This window comes from Tetrahymena thermophila, assembly GCF_000189635.1.
Source record: "Tetrahymena thermophila SB210 genomic scaffold scf_8254380, whole genome shotgun sequence".
Classification (NCBI taxonomy): domain Eukaryota; phylum Ciliophora; class Oligohymenophorea; order Hymenostomatida; family Tetrahymenidae; genus Tetrahymena; species Tetrahymena thermophila.
The window spans coordinates 1-21,804 of record NW_002476164.1 but is presented as its reverse complement, the minus strand read 5'-3'; the positions used below and the strand labels follow the sequence as shown (position 1 = coordinate 21,804).

Sequence of the window (21,804 nt, the reverse complement as noted above, 5' to 3'; positions counted from 1 at the left end):
GCAGTTAAATAGTTTAAAGTAGTTAAAAAGGTTTTAATTGCCTTACAAGATTTCATATCTGTAACTAAGGTAGCAATAAACCTATCAAGTCGTATGATATTTTGTTGTACTAGCAAAACAAGACGTGTTGCTGAAGAAGATGAAATCAGAAAAGCTATCAGTAAAACAACATTCTCTCTTTAAGAAGTTACCGAACTGCGATAGAGGTAAATTAAAAAATTATTTTAAATAAGTAATCAAATATATAAAACTCCTCCCGCCTATTTCTTTAGCAGAGCCATTTTGATTGAAAAGAATAAAGCCATTTTTTTGATAAAATTAAAAAAGAGCTTTGAAAATTTTTCATAGGAATTAGTGTGTATATTTATGAATGAAGGAATGAATGAGTGTATGTATTTTATGTGATTTTTGATTGTATTTAGAGTTATACAAAATTAGAGAGAATTTATTAATTTATCAAGTGCTCTTGTATTTACTAAAAATATGTTTTAACTTAAAATTAGGTTCTACCGCATGTCAAAAAATACAGGCAAGCTAAGGAAAGAATAGTTTAGGGAACATATGGGTGTACTTGGTTTAGACACTGTATTTTTTTTGAGTGATAGAATATTTACAATGCTTGATAGTGATGGAGATGGATAAGTAACTTAGCGATTATTTTTATCAAATTTATATTGCCCTCTCATCTCTTCATAACATAATAAAATGTTAAGCTCCTCATTCTTTACCAAATTTAAATCTTTTCAAATGATATATAATTCCTTTAATTTATCACCATTTCTTCTTTAAATAGCCAATTAAAAAATTATTTTTATCATATCTCATGATTATTTATTTAATATCTCCTGCTAGTTTTTTAGTGAAAAATTAAATTGAGACAGTCAGTCTTTCAATTTAAATGTTTTTTTAGCAATATAAAGTTTTTATTAAAGCTAAGTAAGGAACTTACTACCAAATCGATTAACAAAGCTATTTGATATTAGAGTATTTTTATTTTGTTAAAGAAGAATTGTTGAATAAGCTGGATGAAAACGAAGAGAAATTTATTTTTGGCAAATAAAAATATAAATTGTATTTTAAGCTTAAAAATTTAATCATTTTTATTGATAAAAAGATCAACTTCTAAGATTTTATCAATTACTTTGATATTATAACACATGGAAATTAAGAACAAAAAGCCTAAATTGCATTCAACTACATAGACACAACGAATTAAGGGTCTTTCGATTTAAATGATTTAAAAAAAATGATCGGAGGTATCATTAATAGTTATTGTGCAGTTACTGGAGCTCATTTTAGTATGAAAATTTAAATTTAATTATTCTTTCGTAAATTTCACTTGAAAACAGTTCAAAGATTTTAGAGATTTTCTATTCCAAAAATATTGATTTTTCTATTTTTAAAAAATAACATTTTCAAGCATACTCAATCAATATAAAATAACTTAGTTTTTATTGTGAAAAATGGTAAACTAAATAATTATTTTTAAAGTAGAACTTTAGATACAAAATAGTTAACTCAATAAATATTATCAAAATAAAATAATATATATGTATGAAATATAAAAACATACACTAATTATAAATAAAAATACACCATATTCAGCAAAGTATTTGTTTTATAAAACATTTTTGAATGAGATCTAATTAGATTATATCATTTTTAAGTGAAAAAATAAAATGATGTAGTAGATTTATTTATAATTAATAATGAAATATTCAAATAGATGAAGAATAGTAGCGTAGAACTGACCAATATATCATCAGTATATTTGATCAAATGAGCACATAAAAAAACGGAAGAGTCACTTTTACTGAATACTTACAGGCTATAAGAAAGAATCCAAATATTCTAGAGATATTTGAGTTTCTTAACAAAGGTATATAGGAAACAATTAAGGATGATAAAAGTAAAGAAATATAAATTTCAAAGATGGTTTTGCAGGTCGAAAACTAAATAGATTAAGTTATAGGCAGCTTAGCAGGAGAAAAGGAAGACTCAGTACCTCAAAATGCATTTCCTCATTAATAAAAAACTATCAGTTTTAAAAGAAGTTCAATTAGAAACATAAATAAACTACCTTCTGACAATGATATAGAACCAACAAAATTATTTCCTCTACTTACCTAACCTAATATTGTTATTGAAGAACAAATTAAACGCAAAGATAAAAGTCAATCAAGTAAAACTTAAATAAGTAAAAATATTTTTCTTTTATTTATTGTTTTTAAGTAGTAAAACATTATTTAAAACTATAATTGAAACATTAAAACTAATTACAAACCATTCTTTTAAACTCAAAATGTTATAAAAGAAACCATTTAATTTATCTAATGAAAAAGTTCACATAAATTAATCAATCATTAAAAATGACAATTAATTTTTAAAATAGTTAGTTTTCTATTTTAAATTTATTGGTTTATTGTTAAATAAGTAAAATTTAATCAATCTTTTGTGAAATATTTTGAACATTTTTATTTTTAAATATGAAAATGAGAAATATAATTAATTTATTTAGCAATCAAAAATATTTTTAGTTGATTTAAAAATTAATTTTTTTGTATCACTTCTGTACATTTCTGTACATTTCTACAGCTGTTTTATAATGAATTACTCTATTTTTTATACTCATTTATTTCTAATATAAATAAATAGTTGAAACTATAGGCATGAATATGAATAGTCAAAAAAACAATCATGAAGTTAATGATTCTAAAAAAATTACCTTTATGAATAATTCAAATTTGACTTTTAGGTTTAAATCTTAGCCAGAATTGCCAAACAGTACTGTGAAGGAAGAAGATGAACGATAAAATGAAGCCAGTACTATAAACGATGCTAATAAACCACCTACATCTAGACGCTATGGAGCAGAATGCTTAAAAGTAACATTTGTAAAGCCAGTATCTAAATACCAGAATAACTCAGGTGATGTTCAAGATAATTGTGATATTTCAGATTTTACAGATGATGAAATTCGTGGTGAAAATATGGAGGGAATTAATGAAGGAAACGATTAAATGGATGATGGCTACATTAACTAGAATAAAAAATATGTAAATAGCAGATATAAAAATAGTTTTTTGTCAAAAAATTCACCAAATTATTCTACATAATAATTGGTATCACCATAAGCAATCATTTAAAATGATATAAAAGATCAATAAGGAATAGGTCAAATTTTAAAGGATAACAACAAAAATTAGTAATACAAAAATACATCAAGTACTTATAATTAAAATGGAAAGACTCCAGCTTTATCTGATTAAAATATGTTAAATTAATAAAGTTCTTAAAAGAATATTTTACTCTTTGGTGGAGTTTATCCTATTTAAACAAATATTCCATAAGGCAATAAAAGCATTTTTCAATAATCCCTAAACTCTAAAGGATAAATTATTGATCATAGCTAGCAGTATATTGAAGGAGCATTATAATATATATCATAAAATGCCGAATAAGTACCTATAATTTCATTTTAAAGTGCTACTTAAGGTTAGAGCTCAGATTAAAGCAATTTTAGTTAATCTAGCTAAAAAAATAACAATTCAAGCAACAAAGGCAGCAATTAAAAGATGCCTTATTAAAATTCAAATTTTATTAACATTTAAAATGGGAAATTACTGAGCTAAAATGATATCATAATTTCTTCTAATGAATAGAATTTGCTAAAAGATTTTCATAACAGTAATGTAAATATAAATATAAACAATAATTTTTTCCTTCATCATCCTCACTAAATCTCATCACAAATAAATTCACCTTTAGATCCACATTCTACTGCAAATACTACTTTTAATGCTAACAATATTTTTAATAATAATTTGATCTCTAACTCTGCAACTAACAACTCCTCTTCTATATCAAATAAAGTAAAAGTACCTCCACTTAAATCCATTCCAAGCTACAATGAGTAGCAGCAGCAATAACAGAAAAAAGAATAACAATTTTAACCTTTACAAGAAAATTTAAGCATATAACCAAGTTTTGTAAAAGAGTTAAGTAGTGAACAAAGCAATAACGGGGCAAATCAAGTCAAACAAAACATAAATACCTAGAATAATCAACAAAATATCCATTAATCTAATCATAATTTAATGAATAACAGCAATAATTTATCAATAAGCAATTCTTAAATATCTTAAGGATCAAATTAAAATTATTTAAACAAGTCTGGATTCTTTAAAGAACACTATCAGAAATCAGCAAGTCATCCTCTACCAAGTTTGAGTCCTTAATAACCTATTATTGATCCTAGACGTAATATTAAATTTTATATATTTATTTATTTATTTATTTTAACTGGTCTCTTAAATTTAACTAAAGATAAATAGTTCATAAAGAATGTCAATGATATGAGTACTGACTAACTTAAGGAAAAGATTCTTGGACTTTATCCTAAATTTTTAGAGATGAAAGATACCCTAAAGGTCATCAGATAAGACTTAGAAGAAAATAATAACAATGACGATGAGTTAAATAAAGTAGGCAATCACAAAGACTCAATTATCAATGATAAAAATATCCCTTCATTCGCAGGTCGAGTGTAAAGATTTAGCTCAAACAAAAACAGCTCCCCTTAATAGAACATAACCCAAACTAACATATTCATAAGATAAAATAGCTCAACAAACTAAATAAATCCTCAAATAAATATGGTAAATTAAGATGATCAATTTAGAACGATGAGAATATCTACAGCTATTAATGTGCCAAATAAGAAATCTTAAAGAAATCTTTCTTCTTAAAAAAACACAACTATGGTTTTTTTTGGGCATTAGAACTGGAACTTGGTAAATAAATAAATAAACAAACAGACACTCAATTTTATTCATTCTATATCAATTAACATTTTGATTAATGAAAATAGGTATTAAACATGATGATGGGAGTGTAAATGGCTGTTAGGAGTGTTAGCAGTTATGGAGAAGAAATCATCAAGCTAGAGTCAGAAGACTTCAAATTAAAATATTATTTTGAGCTCCTACCTAGAAGGAGAGTGGGAGAGTAGTCCACATTTAAAATCTGTAAATTTTCAGATTACGCTCCTTAGGTATTTAGAAATATTAGACTCAAATACAATATCAGCAGTGAAAACTACCTGAAAAGCATAGGGCCTGAAAAATTATTTAGTAGTATAATCAGAGGTGACTTGACAACTTTAAGTGAATTAACATCTACAGGTAAAAGTGGATCTTTCTTTTATTATACTGTAGACAGCAAATTTACTCTAAAGACAATTCACAAATCAGAGTTTGCGTTCCTGAAAAAGATTCTACCAAACTACTACTAGCATTTATTAGACAATCCAAATACGCTTATTATCAGAGTATATGGGTTACATAAAATAAAATATAAAATTGGTCACACAATGAAATACATATACTTTATCATTATGAGCAATGTTTTCTATACACGTAAAGAAATTCATGAGAGATTTGATCTAAAAGGATCTCTTTATAAAAGATACTCAGATAACCCGTAATTCATTCAATATTTCTTTTCATAATTTTTGTTTTTGATTTTCAATAATATTTTCTTTGTCTGTTGTTATCAAAAAAAAAATATTTAATATAAATTTGCCTTTTAAATTTAACTTAAATTAACAAATAACTTTTATAATTTAATAATTAGGGATCCATCTGTTGCAAAGAAAGATTTAAATTTTTTAAATTAGAAGATGAAAGTCTAAGTAAGGCCTGAGCAGTACCACACTTTTATGGAAGTAGTGAAAAAGGACTGCCATTTTTTTGAATAAAACGAAGTAATAGACTATAGTATGCTTTTAGGATTACACAATTCAAGAAGAGAAAAAAGAACAAGTAAAATTAAAAAATTAATATAAGAAATATATGAATAACTGATTTTTTAAAATAATTTAACTTAGCTGATACAGATATCTTGTTAAGTGCTTAAGATAACTTTATAGAATAAGAGGAAGAAAGCATTTGTCTTATGAAAAGCAGGAGTCATGAAATAACTTATCATTTCGGTATCATTGACATTCTTACATGCTTCAAGTAATTAACTAATTAACCAAACAGTTTATTTAAATTAAAAAAAAAATTTATTTTATTTTAAAATTTTACTTTTAAATAAAAAGTTCTAAGAAAAAAATAGAATTCTTAGCAAAGCGTATCGCATTAGGACCAGATATAAGTACTATCCCTCCATAGCAGTATGCTGCTAGATTTATCTAATTTATAGAGAATATGTTTGATGATGGCTCTAAGAAAACTGGTATTTACAACTAAAGCTAATAAAGTAATACTAATAACAATAATAATATAAATAGTAACAATAATAATATAAATAGTAACAATAATATAATTAACATAAATAATTAATAAAATATTTAAAATAATATTAATAATAATAATCTTTGAATACTAATTAACAACAAAACGATATTTCATTTCTATTTAAAGTTCAATACAAAAAATTTAAATTAATAATTCAAGTATTTTCTAAATGTTAGTTAATAGAAATTTTAATAATAATTTATAAAATGAATGAATAAATACTTAAAAATTAATATATTTTCAAATGTTAATATGATAAAATTAAAATTATAGATTTGAAAAATCTGATTATAGCATGATAATGATAGTAATTAAGTAACTAATTACATTTCTTATTAATAATTTTAATTATCCTTTGATCAATAAAAATCTTAAGGATAAAAAAAGTAAAGTGTTTAAATATTTAACATAATAATAAATAAATTGAAATTTAATTAATTAATCTAACATGTAAATAATTATATCCATCTAATTTCTTTCTATTCTAGTATAAATAAAAATTATTTTAAATTTTATGCAATATTAATTTCATTTCTTTCAATTTATTTAAGTCTTGTTTGTATTATATTTAGTTTATGAATTAATTGATTATCAAAAGTGTTTATGAATTCTTTGTAAAAGAAAAATATTTTTAATTCAAAAATTAATGTAAAAAAAATATTCCAAATCTTTTAACAATTTATCAAAATGTTTTGGTTTTTTAAGTTATTAATTGATGTTTATAAGATACCTTATTTACTAATTGATTATTAAATTCATTTAAAAATATCAAAATTTAAAGATATTTAGATATTTGTTGGAGGTTTTTAAAAATTAAGATATTTATATTGGATACAAATAAAAATTTGGTGGGTGCAGGTTTGTTAGAGCCTCCTCTATAAAATTATAAAAAATTAATGACGACTAATCAAATATTTTTATCTATTAATCAAGATTTTAAATATCTTATTTATTTATTTGTTTAATTATATTTTTTTCAAGTTTCAACAAAAAAATATACGACTTCATAAAAATATGATAAATTCAAAAAAATAAAAATGAGAAAGTAAAAAAAAATTATTTATTTTTATTAAATTTAAAACACACCACAATTATAAATTTATTAAAGAAAAGTTTCAAAATTGTCTGATTATAAGTGATATATTTATTTATTATATAGAATAATTTACTTTCAAACATTAATTTTTCAATTTTGATTTAATGTTCAATAGGATAATTTTGATTTATTTTTAAACATTAAATATTTGTTTTTAAATTAATAGCACAAAATATCTTATTTTTGAAATACTTTAGAGGTGCTTGTTTATTTTGAAAAATTAATAATCTGTTGATAAAATTTTTAATTATTTCCAACGAATACTTTTTATAAAAATAAATATTACAGTATAATAAATAGTATCCATTTCAAATAATAAAAATTTTTTTTGCCATATTTTATTTAATCAATATCAGAAAAGAAGAACCAAACAGATGAAGCTTAAGACAAATTGAATAAGCTTAGAGTTAGAATTAGTGCTTGTTTCACATACGCTTGTGCCATCTTCAGGACCAGTAGTTCCTTCAGGACAAGCACAAGCAGTTACTACAGTGGAACCAACAGGTGCAACACGACTATTAGCGCAAGGAGTACAATTTTTAGCTCCAGCTGCTGAGTAAGTATTAGCTCCGCATTGATTACAACCATTTCCTTTTCCGTCAGTGTCATAACCTGTTGCGCTGCTAGTACCAGCAACACATTACTTCAAAACGAGAGTGCACACTGTAGCTTTATCAGTTCCCTAAGTTTAATTGCTAGCGGTGCTAGTACCTTCATCACAAGGTGTACAGTCTCCTCCTTTACCATCATTATCGAAACCTGTAGAGCTAAAAGTACCTTGAACACAAGCCTTTAAAGTACAAGCTGATTTATCAGATCCCTAAGTTTAAGCTGCAGAAGTAGTAGTACCAACATCGCAAGCTGCACAGTTTCCTCCTTTACCATCATTATCGAAACCTGTAGAGCTATAAGTACCTTGAGAGCAAGCCTTTAAAGTACAAACTGTTTTATCAGATCCCTTAGTTTAAGCTGCAGGAGTACTAGTACCAGCATCGCAAGCTGAACAGTTTCCTCCTTTACCATCATTATCGAAACCTGTAGAGCTAAAAGTACCTTGAACACAAGCCTTTAAAGTACAAACTGATTTATCAGTTCCCTTAGTTTAAGCTGCAGGAGTACTAGTACCAGCATCGCAAGCTGAACAGTTTCCTCCTTTACCATCATTATCAAACCCTATAGCACTGTAAGTACCTTAAGGACAAGGTAAAGCAGTACAAACATCCTCCTTAGCACCAGCAGCTTTTGTTTGCTTAGTGCAAGTATTTGGATCACAATCAGTACAAGCACCAGCACTATCAGTACCATCAGCACTAAATTTACAAAAGTCACAATCAGCACTTAATGCGACTTGTAATAAGGTTAAAGCAACCAATAATGAAAGAATTTTCTTATTCATTTGTTATTTATTTTGTTTATTTGTAATTTATTTATTATTTAATTATTATTTGCTTTTTTAAAAACCTCAAATTTTAAAAGAAAAAGATTGATTGTAACTATTTGAGGATATTTTATTGATTTATTAATAATCTATGCACCAATCTATTCCACTTACTTGCATTTCATATTTTTAAAGATCAACATTAAACTTTACATGTTAGCTATTTATTCTTCAATTATAATAAAAAAAAGATAATATTAAAAAAAAACCGAATTAAATTTATTATAATTCTATCAAGTAAAAAGCTTTTTATTTTTGTTTGTGTTTGATATAAACCATTAAAACGAAATAAAGTTCAAAGAAGAATTTATGAATTTCAATAGATATCTAAATAATAAATTAAAAGTCTATAAAGATTGTACCTATTAAATATAATTTTGAAAAACACTCAAAAAATATTTAGATTATCAACTTTTTACGTGATTTTTCTTAAGCTATTTTAAAGATATCTAAATTCAAAAATAAGATTTATCTACAAGCAGGAATATGTACATACATACACTCACAAATATTATAATGCTAATATAGTTTAAAAGCAATGATATTTATTTTATTAGTGATTTAGATTAACTCAATCATTTTCATTTAAGAATTTTAAATTCAAAATACAACTAACATTTTTAATTGAATATTTTCGAAATTTCTTTTGGAAATGGAGGTACTAATTTTTTAGAGACAAACAAACAAACATATTAGAAAAATAATATTCACAAATTTTAAATTAATAAATGTAATCAATATTAAATAATTTTTCCTATAAATAATTCAATAAAAATCAACTTAAACTTAATTTAGATTCAAGTATTAAAAGAAAATAATCAAACAATCTCAATACCTTATATCTATAAACTACAACTTGTAAGATTTAAAGAATTTAATTTTTTAAGAAACAATAAAATTTCAGAAATTAACCATTTATTTTATCTTGTAATTATTTAATAATTGAGCTATAAAATTTATGAGTTTTTACATTAATTCAAATATATGAAATAGTATTAGAAAATATATCTTTTGTAGAAAAAGAATCTAGAAAAAGCAAAACTTAAAAAATAACTTTGATAGAAAATAAATAAAAATATCTTTCTGCCTTCTAAATTAGTATTTACACTTTGTAGTAGTACTAATTTTAATAAATTTACTTGTACATCAAGTCATTACTTGATACTGGTTTACAATTTATAAATTTAATTCAAGATTTTTTCTAAGACTTTAAATATTCCTGAAGAAAAATCTTCAAAAAGCTTTTATTTTCCAGTAAAAACAATATGATTTTATTTTTATAGCTATTATAAAATAAAACAATTTATTTAACTATTTCAATCACTGAAAAATTTTAGAAATTTCAAAATGGAAAAAGTAAATACACTTCCTATAATTAAATATTTTAGGTAATAAAGAAGGTAGTTGATACCAACTAAATTAGCTTGAGTATCTTTTTAATTTCAACTGAATAAAAGTAATTAATTCATGCATGGTTTAATTTTATTCATAAAATTATTTGACTAGGACCATTCATAATTGATAGTACTAACAAGCAAAGAAAGTTCAATTTAATTTTAATGAAAGATTAACAATTTAATATTACACCAAAAAAAATATTTTAATATAATTGAAAGAAAACAATCTTTCATTTTTTGGACATATACAACTTTGATAAAATCATGCTCAAATATTGATTTTTCCATTTTTTATTTTAATTCCAAATTATTTTATATAAAATCGAAAAAAATTAATAGTGTAATCTTATTAATAGTTTTCAAATTAAAAAATTTGAGGTTAATAATCGATGGATTCTTAATTAAACAATTCAGGTAAACAAAATAAATAAGGCTTTTGTAAACTCTAAATAAATAATGGATCAAATTTAAACAATCTATATCAATTTTTTGTTCTATTTTTATATATTTTTTATTTCTCCTAAGTAAAAAAAATTATTTCCTATCTTTAAGAAACTGTATTTTTTCTTGGAAATTCTTTCTTCAAATTTTTATGAAGCTAAAAAATATTTATGTATGTATGTATGGACGGACAGATGGATGGATGTATTGTAACACATACTGATTAAAATTTAGTCATAGAATTTTATTGTTAAACTTTACACTTAAATTTGCTTACATAAAATATTAAAATACAAATTCATAAAAAGTCATTCTTTTAATTTAATTTGAATTTTAGGATATTTTAAGGAATCAAATTTACTAGATTCATTCATTTGTGAAAATTAATTTTATTTAATCTTTTTAATTTACATTTGAAAGATTTTATAATAATTTAGCTTAAAGCTCTTGTTTACAATATTTTTAAAACCTTTCATTTTTTTTCTTTATAAAAATAGTTATCATCAATCAGTTATTTAATTTGATATAACTAATCTTTTTATAAGTGTATGTGACTCAAAATAGAAGCAAATCAGCATTTTTTTAAGCAGATAAAAGCATAATTTTTGAGTGAAATGAAATAAAAGAATTAAATTAGTTTTGTATTTAATGCGATATAAATTGTGTAAATAAATAGATTTTTTTATAATTGTTTTATTTTTACTTAGTATATTTTTCTATTAAAACGAATCAATTTATAGCCTGAATTTATTAGCTATTAAATATTAACACTCTAAAATTCCTAGTATTTTTAATTATATGCTTTAGATTTATTGCATATCCATCCTTATAGTATTAACAAATATTTAATTCTGATTAATTAAGACATTAATCTTATTAAAAAAATACTGTAATCAATACACTTATAATCTGATCCTAAATTATGAATCTTCAAAAACTAAATCATAAAGATTTATTTATAAGAAATAAAATGTAATTAGGAAAATGATACAAAGTAATGAACGGTAAATAAAATTTTTAATAGTACATTTTTAAATTATTTCAAAAAAAATATTCAACTGAAGCGATTTATTAATTTTAACATTTTAGTTAAATTTACTCTCCTAAATTAAATTAAAGTAATCTTTAAACTCTAACTTTTTTAAAGCTAGAAAATAGAAAATTTATTTTATGAAAGACAACTTATAATTATAATAAGTATAATTAGAAAAAATAAAATTTATTGACCAAATTTTGTTAATTTTAAAAAATATTTAAATTTCTAGGTTTATAAAAATAATTTTATTTCAAAGACTTTTAAAGAAATTTGTAGAATTCATTGAGTAATCAATACGCAATATTTTTTTGTGGTAAAAAGAATATTTATAAAGTTCTTTAGAAAATCCTCTTATGGTTTGATTTTCATAAAGCGATACTTTTTATTTTTATTTATAAAAGTTAAATTTTATTCAAAATCTTTGATCAGCTTAGATCATTCAGCAAATGAATGAATGAATGAATAAATATAATATTCAAAATAAAATGGTAAAATGTATTTTTTTATTTATTTATAAACAAGCTACATTCAATTATCAAATAATTTTTTTTAAAAAAGTTAAGTTACATCTTTATATAAATAGAAAAGCTATTATTATTATTCTGTAAATAAAAAAAAGTATATGATTTATTATTTTTTGATTACTATATTTGAATAATTAATTTATTTGCTTAACTTAAATATTTCAATTTTGATGGGATTTATTTTATGGATCTTGCTTTAATTTTTACGGAGTAATAATTAATTATATAGACTTTTTGATTAATTCTTATTAATATTATCTAATTGAAAGATATTTTTAAAACATGCATGATATCTTTCAAATTCAATCAACTTGCTTCTTTTTATTCCATTAATGACCTTTTAAGAGAATAATGGTAATAGTAATCATTCAAACTATATTTGTATTTGTAGCGTGAGTTTATTTTAAAAGGATTATTCCATAAATCTTATTATTTCTTTTCTTAAAAAGTTCACTTCATCTAAATCTAAAAGAGGAAAACAACATTTTTTTTTTATTTATCTTAATTTGAATTTTATCTTCTCAATATTATAAAATTCTTAATTGAAAAAATCTAGTAAATTTTCTCCAAACATCTTATTTGATTTTTAACTAATTTTGCAATACAAATATATAATCTATTTTTGATAAAATTTGTAATAATATATTATTTATAATGATTTGTTTAAAATTGGCTTTGAATAAAAGCTTTTGTCATATAAAATTATTAAATAAAATCTATGATTAAAATATGTTTGTTTATTTATATTTTCAATTTATATTTTAAGAATATTTTTTTAAACGCAATTGAAAAAATAATTGGAATATTATTCTTTTTCGTTCTAGAAAAAAGAAATTTTTAAAAATAATATCAAATAATGATGCTCAAATCTTTCCTTAAATATTAAGATCATGAAAAAATGTATGAATTTTTTTCTATTAAATTATTTAATTTAAAAATCTACAGTTGATTTTATGCTTAATATAAAATAAATATATAATCATTAAATTGGGAGTAATTCATTAGCTTGATTTAAGAAAATCATAGAAAAAATAGAATCGTAAATAAATTTATAATTTAAATTATTATTAATTTTCTGATTCTTGTAAAGTTACATTAAAATATAGAACTTAGTTTCCTTTATGGTAGATTTGATATAAATATTTAATAAATCTAGTGAATATAATAAATAATTAATTATTTTTTTTATATATAGTTTCAAGCATAATAAAAAGTTGATTTAAGTAGAACTATACAAATTTTATTTTAATTATATTTTTAGTATAAGATAATTAATTAGAGTAAATATTATAATAAAATTACGTTTTTCTCTATTAAAAAATAAAGTTGATGCTAACTAAATATTAATAATTAACATAGTATTTTAAATTAAAAATAGTTATATAACATTGTTTTAATTCAAAATTAATTATTGCTAAACCAGATATTGAAATTTGAATGCTAAGTATCCTTCTTGCTTTTTTTATTTTGGTTTGTCAGAATTTATCTGACAGATCTATCTACCTGTGATTTTATTAAAAAGAAAGGCATTTTAATTTTTTGCTTCATAAAATTTGATGAACTTAATTTTTCCTTATTTTTTTAATACCTCGTTATTCGTTCGACTTTCTTATTGAGGTATTAAGGTATTTCAAATTTTATATTCTTAATACCTTTTACTTTGGCATTTAGTTTCTTGCTAAAATTGGCTTAGGGACTAAAAATTTGGCATAAAAGTTTAATATAAAAATATTTACTTTACCTCTTGTTCTTAAATTAGATTAATTTTAATTAAATTGTAAATTTAAATAAAGGTGTTGAAAAAAATTAACTTCACTTTACTTTATGTTTTAATTATTTTTTATGTTGTGCATAATTTTATTTAAATTAAATTTAATTGATATTAGGTAATTATTATAAAAATAATTTAAATGATTAATATTTGTATGAAAAAAAAGAAGTATGAAGTTGGTAAATAGAAATTTATTTTGATAATGACTATAAAATGTAAAAAGATCAAAAATGTAATAATATAAACACCTATATTATTCAAAGTTAATAAATCTTTATTCATGGAATTCATATTTGTTCATTTATTTTTATTTAAGTTTTTACTATTTTTTATTCAATAAATAAATTACATATTTCTAAAAATAAATATTTTTTGCTTCAACTTAATTTAAGAATAGCCTGTAATTATAATTTTTTAAAATAAATTAGAATTTTTTTCAGTTGTTTTTTATAAAGATAGACTTTGAAATTTGAAATAATTTCTTTAATAATTATAAAAAATTATACTTTAAATAATATAAATTTTATGCATTAATAATTATGATAAATAATAATTTTGCCATTATTTATTTCAATTTTATCTTAATAATTATTTAGAGATATCAAAAAAATACTATTAAAGAAATAAAAACTAAAGCTATTTAAAGAATGTTGGAGCTAGAAGAACTAGGTTTGCACAAACTTATACCATCATTAGGACCTGTAGTTCCTTAAGGGCATGCACAAGCAGTAACTGAAGTAGAACCAGCAGGTGATGTACGGTTATTGATGCAGGGAGAACATTAACTAGCTCCTTAATTAGACCAGTTGTTGATTTCACATTTAGTACATCCTGCGCCATTTCCATCAGTATCATAACCAGCGTTAAGACCACTATAACCTGCAGGACATTGCTTAGTTGTAATTGAACATTTTACAGATCCAGGAGTTGAATAAGTACCTATATCGCAGTGTTAGCATGATGCGCTTTTATCAGCACTAGAATAGGTACCTGCAGGACAAGGTGTGCAAGTTTTAGATCCTACACCAGAGTAATTACCTGCAAGACAAGAGGTACAGCCTGCTCCTTTACCATCAGTATCAAAACCAGTAGCACTGCTTGTACCTTAAGGACAAAGTTGAGCTATACATACTGTATTATCATTACCTTTAGTTCCAGCAGCAGGAGTACAAGTATTTTAAGGGCAAGGATTACAAGTTGTTGCATCAGTACCATCAGTACTATAAGTACATATAGCACAAGGATTTGCAAGTACAATTTAGAATAAGCATACTGCAATGAGTATAGAAGTAATTTTATTATTCATTTTAAGCTATTTAATTTATTTTTTTTTCAATTAATTAATTTATTATTTTTCATTAATTTATTCTAATCAAAGAGTGTATTTTTTAAAAATCTGCATTTAGTTATCAAAATTAAATTAAATTTGCAAATTAGATATCAGCTTTTCTATGATCAGCTTTTTTTGATTTAATTCGGGTTTTTCTGAAAGATTTTTTATCTTACATTAGTAATAAATAAATTTATATCTATCTATCATAAATAATGAAAAACTATTAAAATATTTAGTAGAATAAAGAATATTAAAATTGATACTTATTATGTATTAAATCTTTTAAAAACAGCTAAAAAAAAGCTGAGGAGGGAGGATTTTAATCTTTTTCATCAAATATGATATGTCTAATAAAATAATGATATAAAAATTTGATAAAATTTTGGTCTGTCTGGAAGGTAATCTCTTGAAATAGTTTTTACTATATATAATTAAATATAATGAAATCTTTAATTTTTTTATATTTTCTATAAATGTTTATATTTTAGAAATAATTTATAATTTACTATGAACTTTTTAAGCAGGAAGGACAAATTATTTTTAAAAACAAAATAGGTAGGTGAAATTGTAAAGTTTAGATTACATTAATAGCATACTAATGAATTAATTATTTTTTAGAATGATTAAGAGTAATAAATATTTAGAACACGCAAAAAAAAAGAAAAATTAGCTTAACAAATATGTCTATTTCAAAAAATTTTTTAAATTATATATGAATCTAAAAAGGCATATTATTCACTTTTTAAATGAATTTCAATATTTCTTGTACATTTTTTTATCAATAAGAAAATCGAATAGTTATCAAAAATTTACTTGTAGATTCATCAAAAATTAGTTATTATCAGAAACTTATTTAAATTAAAAGATGAAGTTGTTTTTGCCTACACAAAAAATAAAATACTAAAATTTTAGTTTCACTTTAGTTAGATTTACATATCAAATAAAATTAGTAAAAATAATTTTATATATTATTGTAATTAAAATATTTCTATTATTCATATATACAAATACATAATTTTATATAAAATTAGTCATTCAAATTAATAAAATTTTAATAATAAATACAAATTAAAAATAATGAAAACATCAATTATATTTATTTATTTTTGACTATATTATTGAGTTATTTTACTATTCTTATTATATTCTCTTGAAATATTTAGTATTTGTTAAAATTTATATATAATATGATATATATCTCAACATAATAGAAAATATATATTAGCTGGATAATTAAAATATTTATTTTATCTATAACAAAACAACTTAGTTTATAAAAAATATATGTTTTGTAAATAAAAATCTAAATTAATTTTAGTTTAGTATAATTTTACCTAAAAATTCTTTCTGCAAATATAAAAACATAAACATATCATATGATATATATAGTAAATTCAAAATTAGTATTAGATTCCAATAATACTGTAAAAGTTCATATATTAAGGCCATAATACATTAAGTCCAGTTTTTAAAAATTTTCTAATATAACCAAAAAAATTTTCAAAAGTTTATGGGGGGGGGGGATGTTAATATATGAGAACTTACAGTATAATAAAATAAATAATATTCAATAATTCAAACATTTAATAAATATTCATCCTTTTTTCGTTACTTGTTTATCATCAGAATTAATTTTTAAAGACAACTAATCTTTTTGCTTTAAGACACTTCCGTATTACCTTGTATTTTGATAAATAATTCATTGGGCTAAAACTTTTATAATAAATTTATGTAAATTTTAAATAAACATTAAATAAATTAAACTTTAAAATTAAAAATTATTTCTTAAATTTTTGAATAAAATAGCAATAGCGGAATAAAAAAAATTAATAAAATAAAAGCTATCAAATAAATTAAAAGAGCTTTATTGCTTTATATTCTTTTTATAGTTAAAAATATTGCAATCCGAAACAAATAAATTGTTTTTACTAAAGATTAAGTGTCAAATTTGAGAGTTTAACGCAATTTGCTAAAGCATAACCTAAGCCTAATGTACCTTCATCACCAATTTAATTTCTACTTTTATGAATTGAGGAAAAAAATATAATTAATTAGTTAATTAGAAGGAAAAAATAAAGAAGAAATATGAAAAATTAGAATAATTAATAATAAACACAAAAATTGAAAATAAGATGAATATTAGAATTAACAAAGAAAAAACAAAAAAGCAAGCACAATAAAAAGAAAAAGTAAAAAAAAGTTTTATTGCTTTATATTAGTTTTTATAGTTAAAAATATCACAATCAGAAATAATTAAATTATTTTTACAGAAGATCAAGTTTTAAAATTGAGAGATTAGTACAATTTGCTAAACCAGAACCTAAGCCTGATGCACCTTAGTCACCAATTTAATTAAAATTTTTTAAATATTAAAAAAATAAATATAATTAATTAATTAAAGGAAAAAATGAAGAAAATATATGAAATACTAAGGTTAATTAAGCAATAAAAGCAAATGTTGAAATCAAAATAATGAATTAAATTAACAAAGAAAGAAAGAACAGAAAAAAGCAAGTAAAATAAAAATGAAAAAGAAAAAAGAGCTTTATTATTTTAAATTTGTTTTTTTAATTAAAAATTTCACAATCCAAAACAAATAAGCAGTATTTATTTACTAAAGATTAAGTTTTAAAGTTGAGAGATTATTGCAATTTGCTAAAGCAGAACCTAATTCTGATGCACCTTTGTCACCAATTTAATTGTAACTTTTTAAATATTGAAGAAAAATAAAATGAAATTAACAAAAAAAGAACAAAAAAAAGCATGTAAAATAAAAAGAAAATGAAAAAAAAGGTTTATTGTTTAATAATCATTTTTATAATTAAAAATATGACTATCCAAAACAATTAAACTATTTTTACCGAAGATCAAGTTTTAAATTTGAGAGATTAATGCAATTAGCTAAAGCAGAACCTAACCCTGATGAACCCATTACACCAATTTAATTGCCACTTTTTTAATATTGAAGAAAAAAAATAATTAAGTTGTTAATTAGAAGGAAAAAATAAGAAATAGTAAGATTAGATTAATTGATAATTAAATTAAAAGTTGAAAATAAAATGATGAATTAAAATAACTAAGAAAAAAAAAAGCAATCATTGTGGAAAGAAAAAGAAAATAGAGTTTTATTATTTTGTATTAATTAAAAATTTCACAATACAAAGCAATTAAACTGTTTTTACCGAAGATTAAGTTTTAAATTTGAGAGATTAATGCATTTTGCTAAAGAAGAGCCTAAGCCTGATGCACCCTTTGCACCAATTTTATTTTTACTTTTAAATGTTGAAGAATAAAATATAATTAATTAGAAGAAAAAAATGAAGAAAAAAATCAAATATAAGATTAATTAATAATAACAAAATGATGAATTACATTAACAAAAAAAAGCAACCACAATAAAAAAAAAGAACAAAGTGCTTTATTGTTTTAAATTTATAATTAAAAATATCACAACTCAAATCAAATAAACTGTATTTACTAAAGAATAAGTGTCAAATTTGAGAGATTAAAACAATTTGCTAAAATAGAACATAAGCCTGAAGCACCTTCGTCACAAATGCAATTGTCACTTTTTAAATATTGAAGAAAAAAAATATAAATAATTAGTTAATTAGAAGGAAATAAGGAAGTTAAAATATGAAAGAATATGATAATATTAATTAATAATAAAAGCAAGGTTTGAAAGCAAAATGATGTTAAATTAACAAAGAAAGAACAAAAAAAGCAAGCAAAAGAAAAAGAAAAAGAGCTTATTATTTTAAATTAGTTTTTATAATTAAAAATATCATAATCCAAAACAAATAAACTGTTTTTACCCAAGGTCAAGTGTCAAATTTGAGAGATTAATGCAATTTGCTAAAGTAGAACCTAATACTAATGCGCCCATAAAACCAATTTAATTGTCACTTTTTAAATATTGAAGAAAAATATTTAATTAAATAGTAAATTAATAGGAAAAAATGAAGAAATAAAATGAAATAATAATATTAATTAATAATTAGTTAAATTAACAAAAAAAAAACAAACACAATAAAAAGAAAAAGGAAAATAAATTAAAAGAGCTTTAATCTTTCAAATTAATTTATAATTATTAATATTAAAATCAAAAACAAGTGTATTTATCAAGTGTAAGTGCTACTAGCAAAAATGAAGAAAAAATATCAAATAATAAAAATGAATAAAAAGTATTTAAAAATTTAATAAAAATTAAGTTAAAAGAGCTAAAAAATTATTGTTTTAATAAAAATCAATGAATAATCATGATAATTTCTATTAGAAAAATTATTTATTTAAATGAGTTAAAAGTTAAATATATAAAAAATATTAATAGTAATAAAAATAATATTAAAAAAAAAATTAAATTTACGTCAAATCAATATGGAGAACTTAATGAGATAAAAATGAAGAGTTTAAAAACTTTTTTTATTAATTTATAAAAATCTAAAGGATATTAATAAAAAAATAAATAATTACTTCTTAAAATTCGTAATATTTTTTAATCTATTATATCATTTATTTATTTTTTCAAATATATTGAAAAGCAACTTATGGAATTTAATTAATAAAAAATGGATAAAAAAACAAATAAAATAAATAATTAATTATCAAATATTAATTAATAAATTTGCTTTTATGAAGTGATAGATATCACAGAAAAATTAATTTAGCATACATTATTAAATCTTAATATTAGTATCTAAAGATAAACTTAAAAATATAGTAGTCATTAGAGATAGGTAGTAGGTTATATTTGAAAAAATTCTAATAATTAATTTTTTAAATTTTATAATATTTATGTACCAAATCAATATAATGGTGTTCTGAATTTCACCACCCCCTCCCCCGCCGAAAAAATGAAGAAAAAATATGAAATAATAAGATTAATTAATTAATTAATAATAAAAGCAAAAGTTGATAATAAAATTATGATTTAAATTAACAAAGAAATAATAAAAAAGCAAGCAAGAATAATAAAAAGAAAAAGAAAAAATAGCTTTATTGCTTTTTAAATTAGTTTTAATAATTAAAAATATCACAATCTAAAACAAATAAAATGCTTTTACCTAAGCTCAAGTGTCAAATTTGAGAGATTAATGCACTTTGCTAAACCAGAACCTAAACCTGATGCACCTTCGTCACCAATTTTATTGTCACTTTTTAAATATTGAAGAAAAATTATATAATTAATTAGAAGGAAAAAAATGAAGATGAAATAATAAGATTAATTAATAAATAATAAAAGTAAAACTTGAAAATAAAATGATGAGTTAAATTAACAAAGAAAGAACAAAATAAATCAATCACAATAAAAAGAAAAAGAAAAAAGAGCTTTATTGTTTTTAATTAGTTTTTATATTTAAAAATATCACAATCCAAAATAAATAAACTGTTTTTACTTAAGGTAAAGTGTCAAATTTGAGAGATTAATGCAATTAGCTAAAGCAGAACCTAAGCCTGATGAACCTTCGTTACCAATTTTATTTTAGTTCAAAAAATTACTAAAAAATATATTATTAAATAGTTAATTAGAAGGAAAAAATATGAAAAAATAAGATTAATTAATAATAAAAACAAAAGTCTAAAATAAAATGGTGGAAGAATGATAAAAAAAAAAGCAAGCAAAATAAAAAGAAAAAGAAAAAAGAGCTTTATTGTTTTTTAAATTAATTTTTATAGTTAAAACATCACAATAAAAAACAAATGAACTATTTTTACTTAAAGTTAAGTGTCAAAGTGGAGAGATTAATGCAATTTATTAAAGCAAAACCTAAGCTTGATGCACCTTGATCACTAATTTAATTAAAACTTTTTAAATTTTAAAGAAAAAATATGTTATTAATTAGTTAATTAGAAGGAAAGAAATAAGAAATAATATTAAATAATAAGATTAACTAATAATAAAAGCAAAAGTTGAAAATTAAATGATGAGTTAAATTAAAAAAATGAAGAAAAAAAAGCAAGCGCAATAAAAAGAAAAAAGAGCTTAATTATTTTAAATTTGTTTTTATAATTAAAAATAAAACTACCCAAAATAAATAAACTGTTTTTACCCAAGAAAAAGTGCCAAATTTGAGATATTAATGCACATTGCTAAAGCAGAACCTAAGCCTAATACACCTTCATCACAAATTTTATTGTCACTTTTTCAATATTGAAGAAAAATATATAATTAAATTATAAAATAATAGATTAATTAATAATTAAAGCAAAAGTTAAAAATAAAATGATGAGTTAAATTAACAAAGAAAGAACAAAAAAAACAAGCACAATAATTAGAAAAAGAAATAAGAGTTTTATTGTTTTAAATTAATTTTTATAATTAAAAATATCAAAATCCAAAATAAATAAACTGATTTTACTAAAGGTTAAGTGCCAAATTTGAGAGATTAATGCAATTTGCTAAAGCAGAACCTAAGCCTAATGCACCTTCATCACCAATTTTATTTAAACTTTTTTAATATTTAAG

General features: G+C 21.5%; 4 protein-coding genes across 4 annotated transcripts; 1 reads left to right on the top strand and 3 right to left on the bottom strand. All coding sequences in view use genetic code 6, as the record gives it.

Annotated features, from left to right (window-relative positions):
• Positions 1 to 93: 93 nt before the first annotated feature.
• Positions 94 to 6,386, top strand: TTHERM_01125130 (phosphatidylinositol 4-phosphate 5-kinase; the record flags this gene model as incomplete). Its single annotated transcript, XM_001030141.2, has 10 exons — positions 94 to 206; positions 504 to 642; positions 1,115 to 1,298; positions 1,727 to 2,197; positions 2,656 to 4,260; positions 4,327 to 4,793; positions 4,871 to 5,481; positions 5,635 to 5,822; positions 5,888 to 6,020; positions 6,104 to 6,386. 10 exons carry the CDS (start codon positions 94 to 96, stop codon positions 6,384 to 6,386), a joined length of 4,194 nt encoding a protein of 1,397 aa, XP_001030141.2.
• Positions 6,387 to 7,750: 1,364 nt separating this feature from the next.
• Positions 7,751 to 8,794, bottom strand: TTHERM_01125120 (hypothetical protein; the record flags this gene model as incomplete). Its single annotated transcript, XM_001030140.3, has 1 exon — positions 7,751 to 8,794. The coding sequence occupies one exon, from the start codon at positions 8,792 to 8,794 to the stop codon at positions 7,751 to 7,753; it is 1,044 nt and encodes a 347-aa protein (XP_001030140.1).
• A 5,812-nt stretch (positions 8,795 to 14,606) lies between these two features.
• Positions 14,607 to 15,311, bottom strand: TTHERM_01125110 (hypothetical protein; the record flags this gene model as incomplete). The annotated part of the gene is made up of 1 exon (XM_001030139.1): positions 14,607 to 15,311. The coding sequence occupies one exon, from the start codon at positions 15,309 to 15,311 to the stop codon at positions 14,607 to 14,609; it is 705 nt and encodes a 234-aa protein (XP_001030139.1).
• A 1,621-nt stretch (positions 15,312 to 16,932) lies between these two features.
• TTHERM_001125109 (hypothetical protein) lies at positions 16,933 to 20,491 on the bottom strand (the record flags this gene model as incomplete). The annotated part of the gene is made up of 8 exons (XM_012800128.1): positions 16,933 to 17,017; positions 17,268 to 17,357; positions 17,954 to 18,043; positions 18,200 to 18,289; positions 18,521 to 18,610; positions 18,817 to 18,906; positions 19,154 to 19,243; positions 20,402 to 20,491. Coding segments are annotated over 8 exons (715 nt in total), but the record flags the coding sequence as incomplete, so codon positions are not given.
• Between the last annotated feature and the right edge of the window lie 1,313 nt (positions 20,492 to 21,804).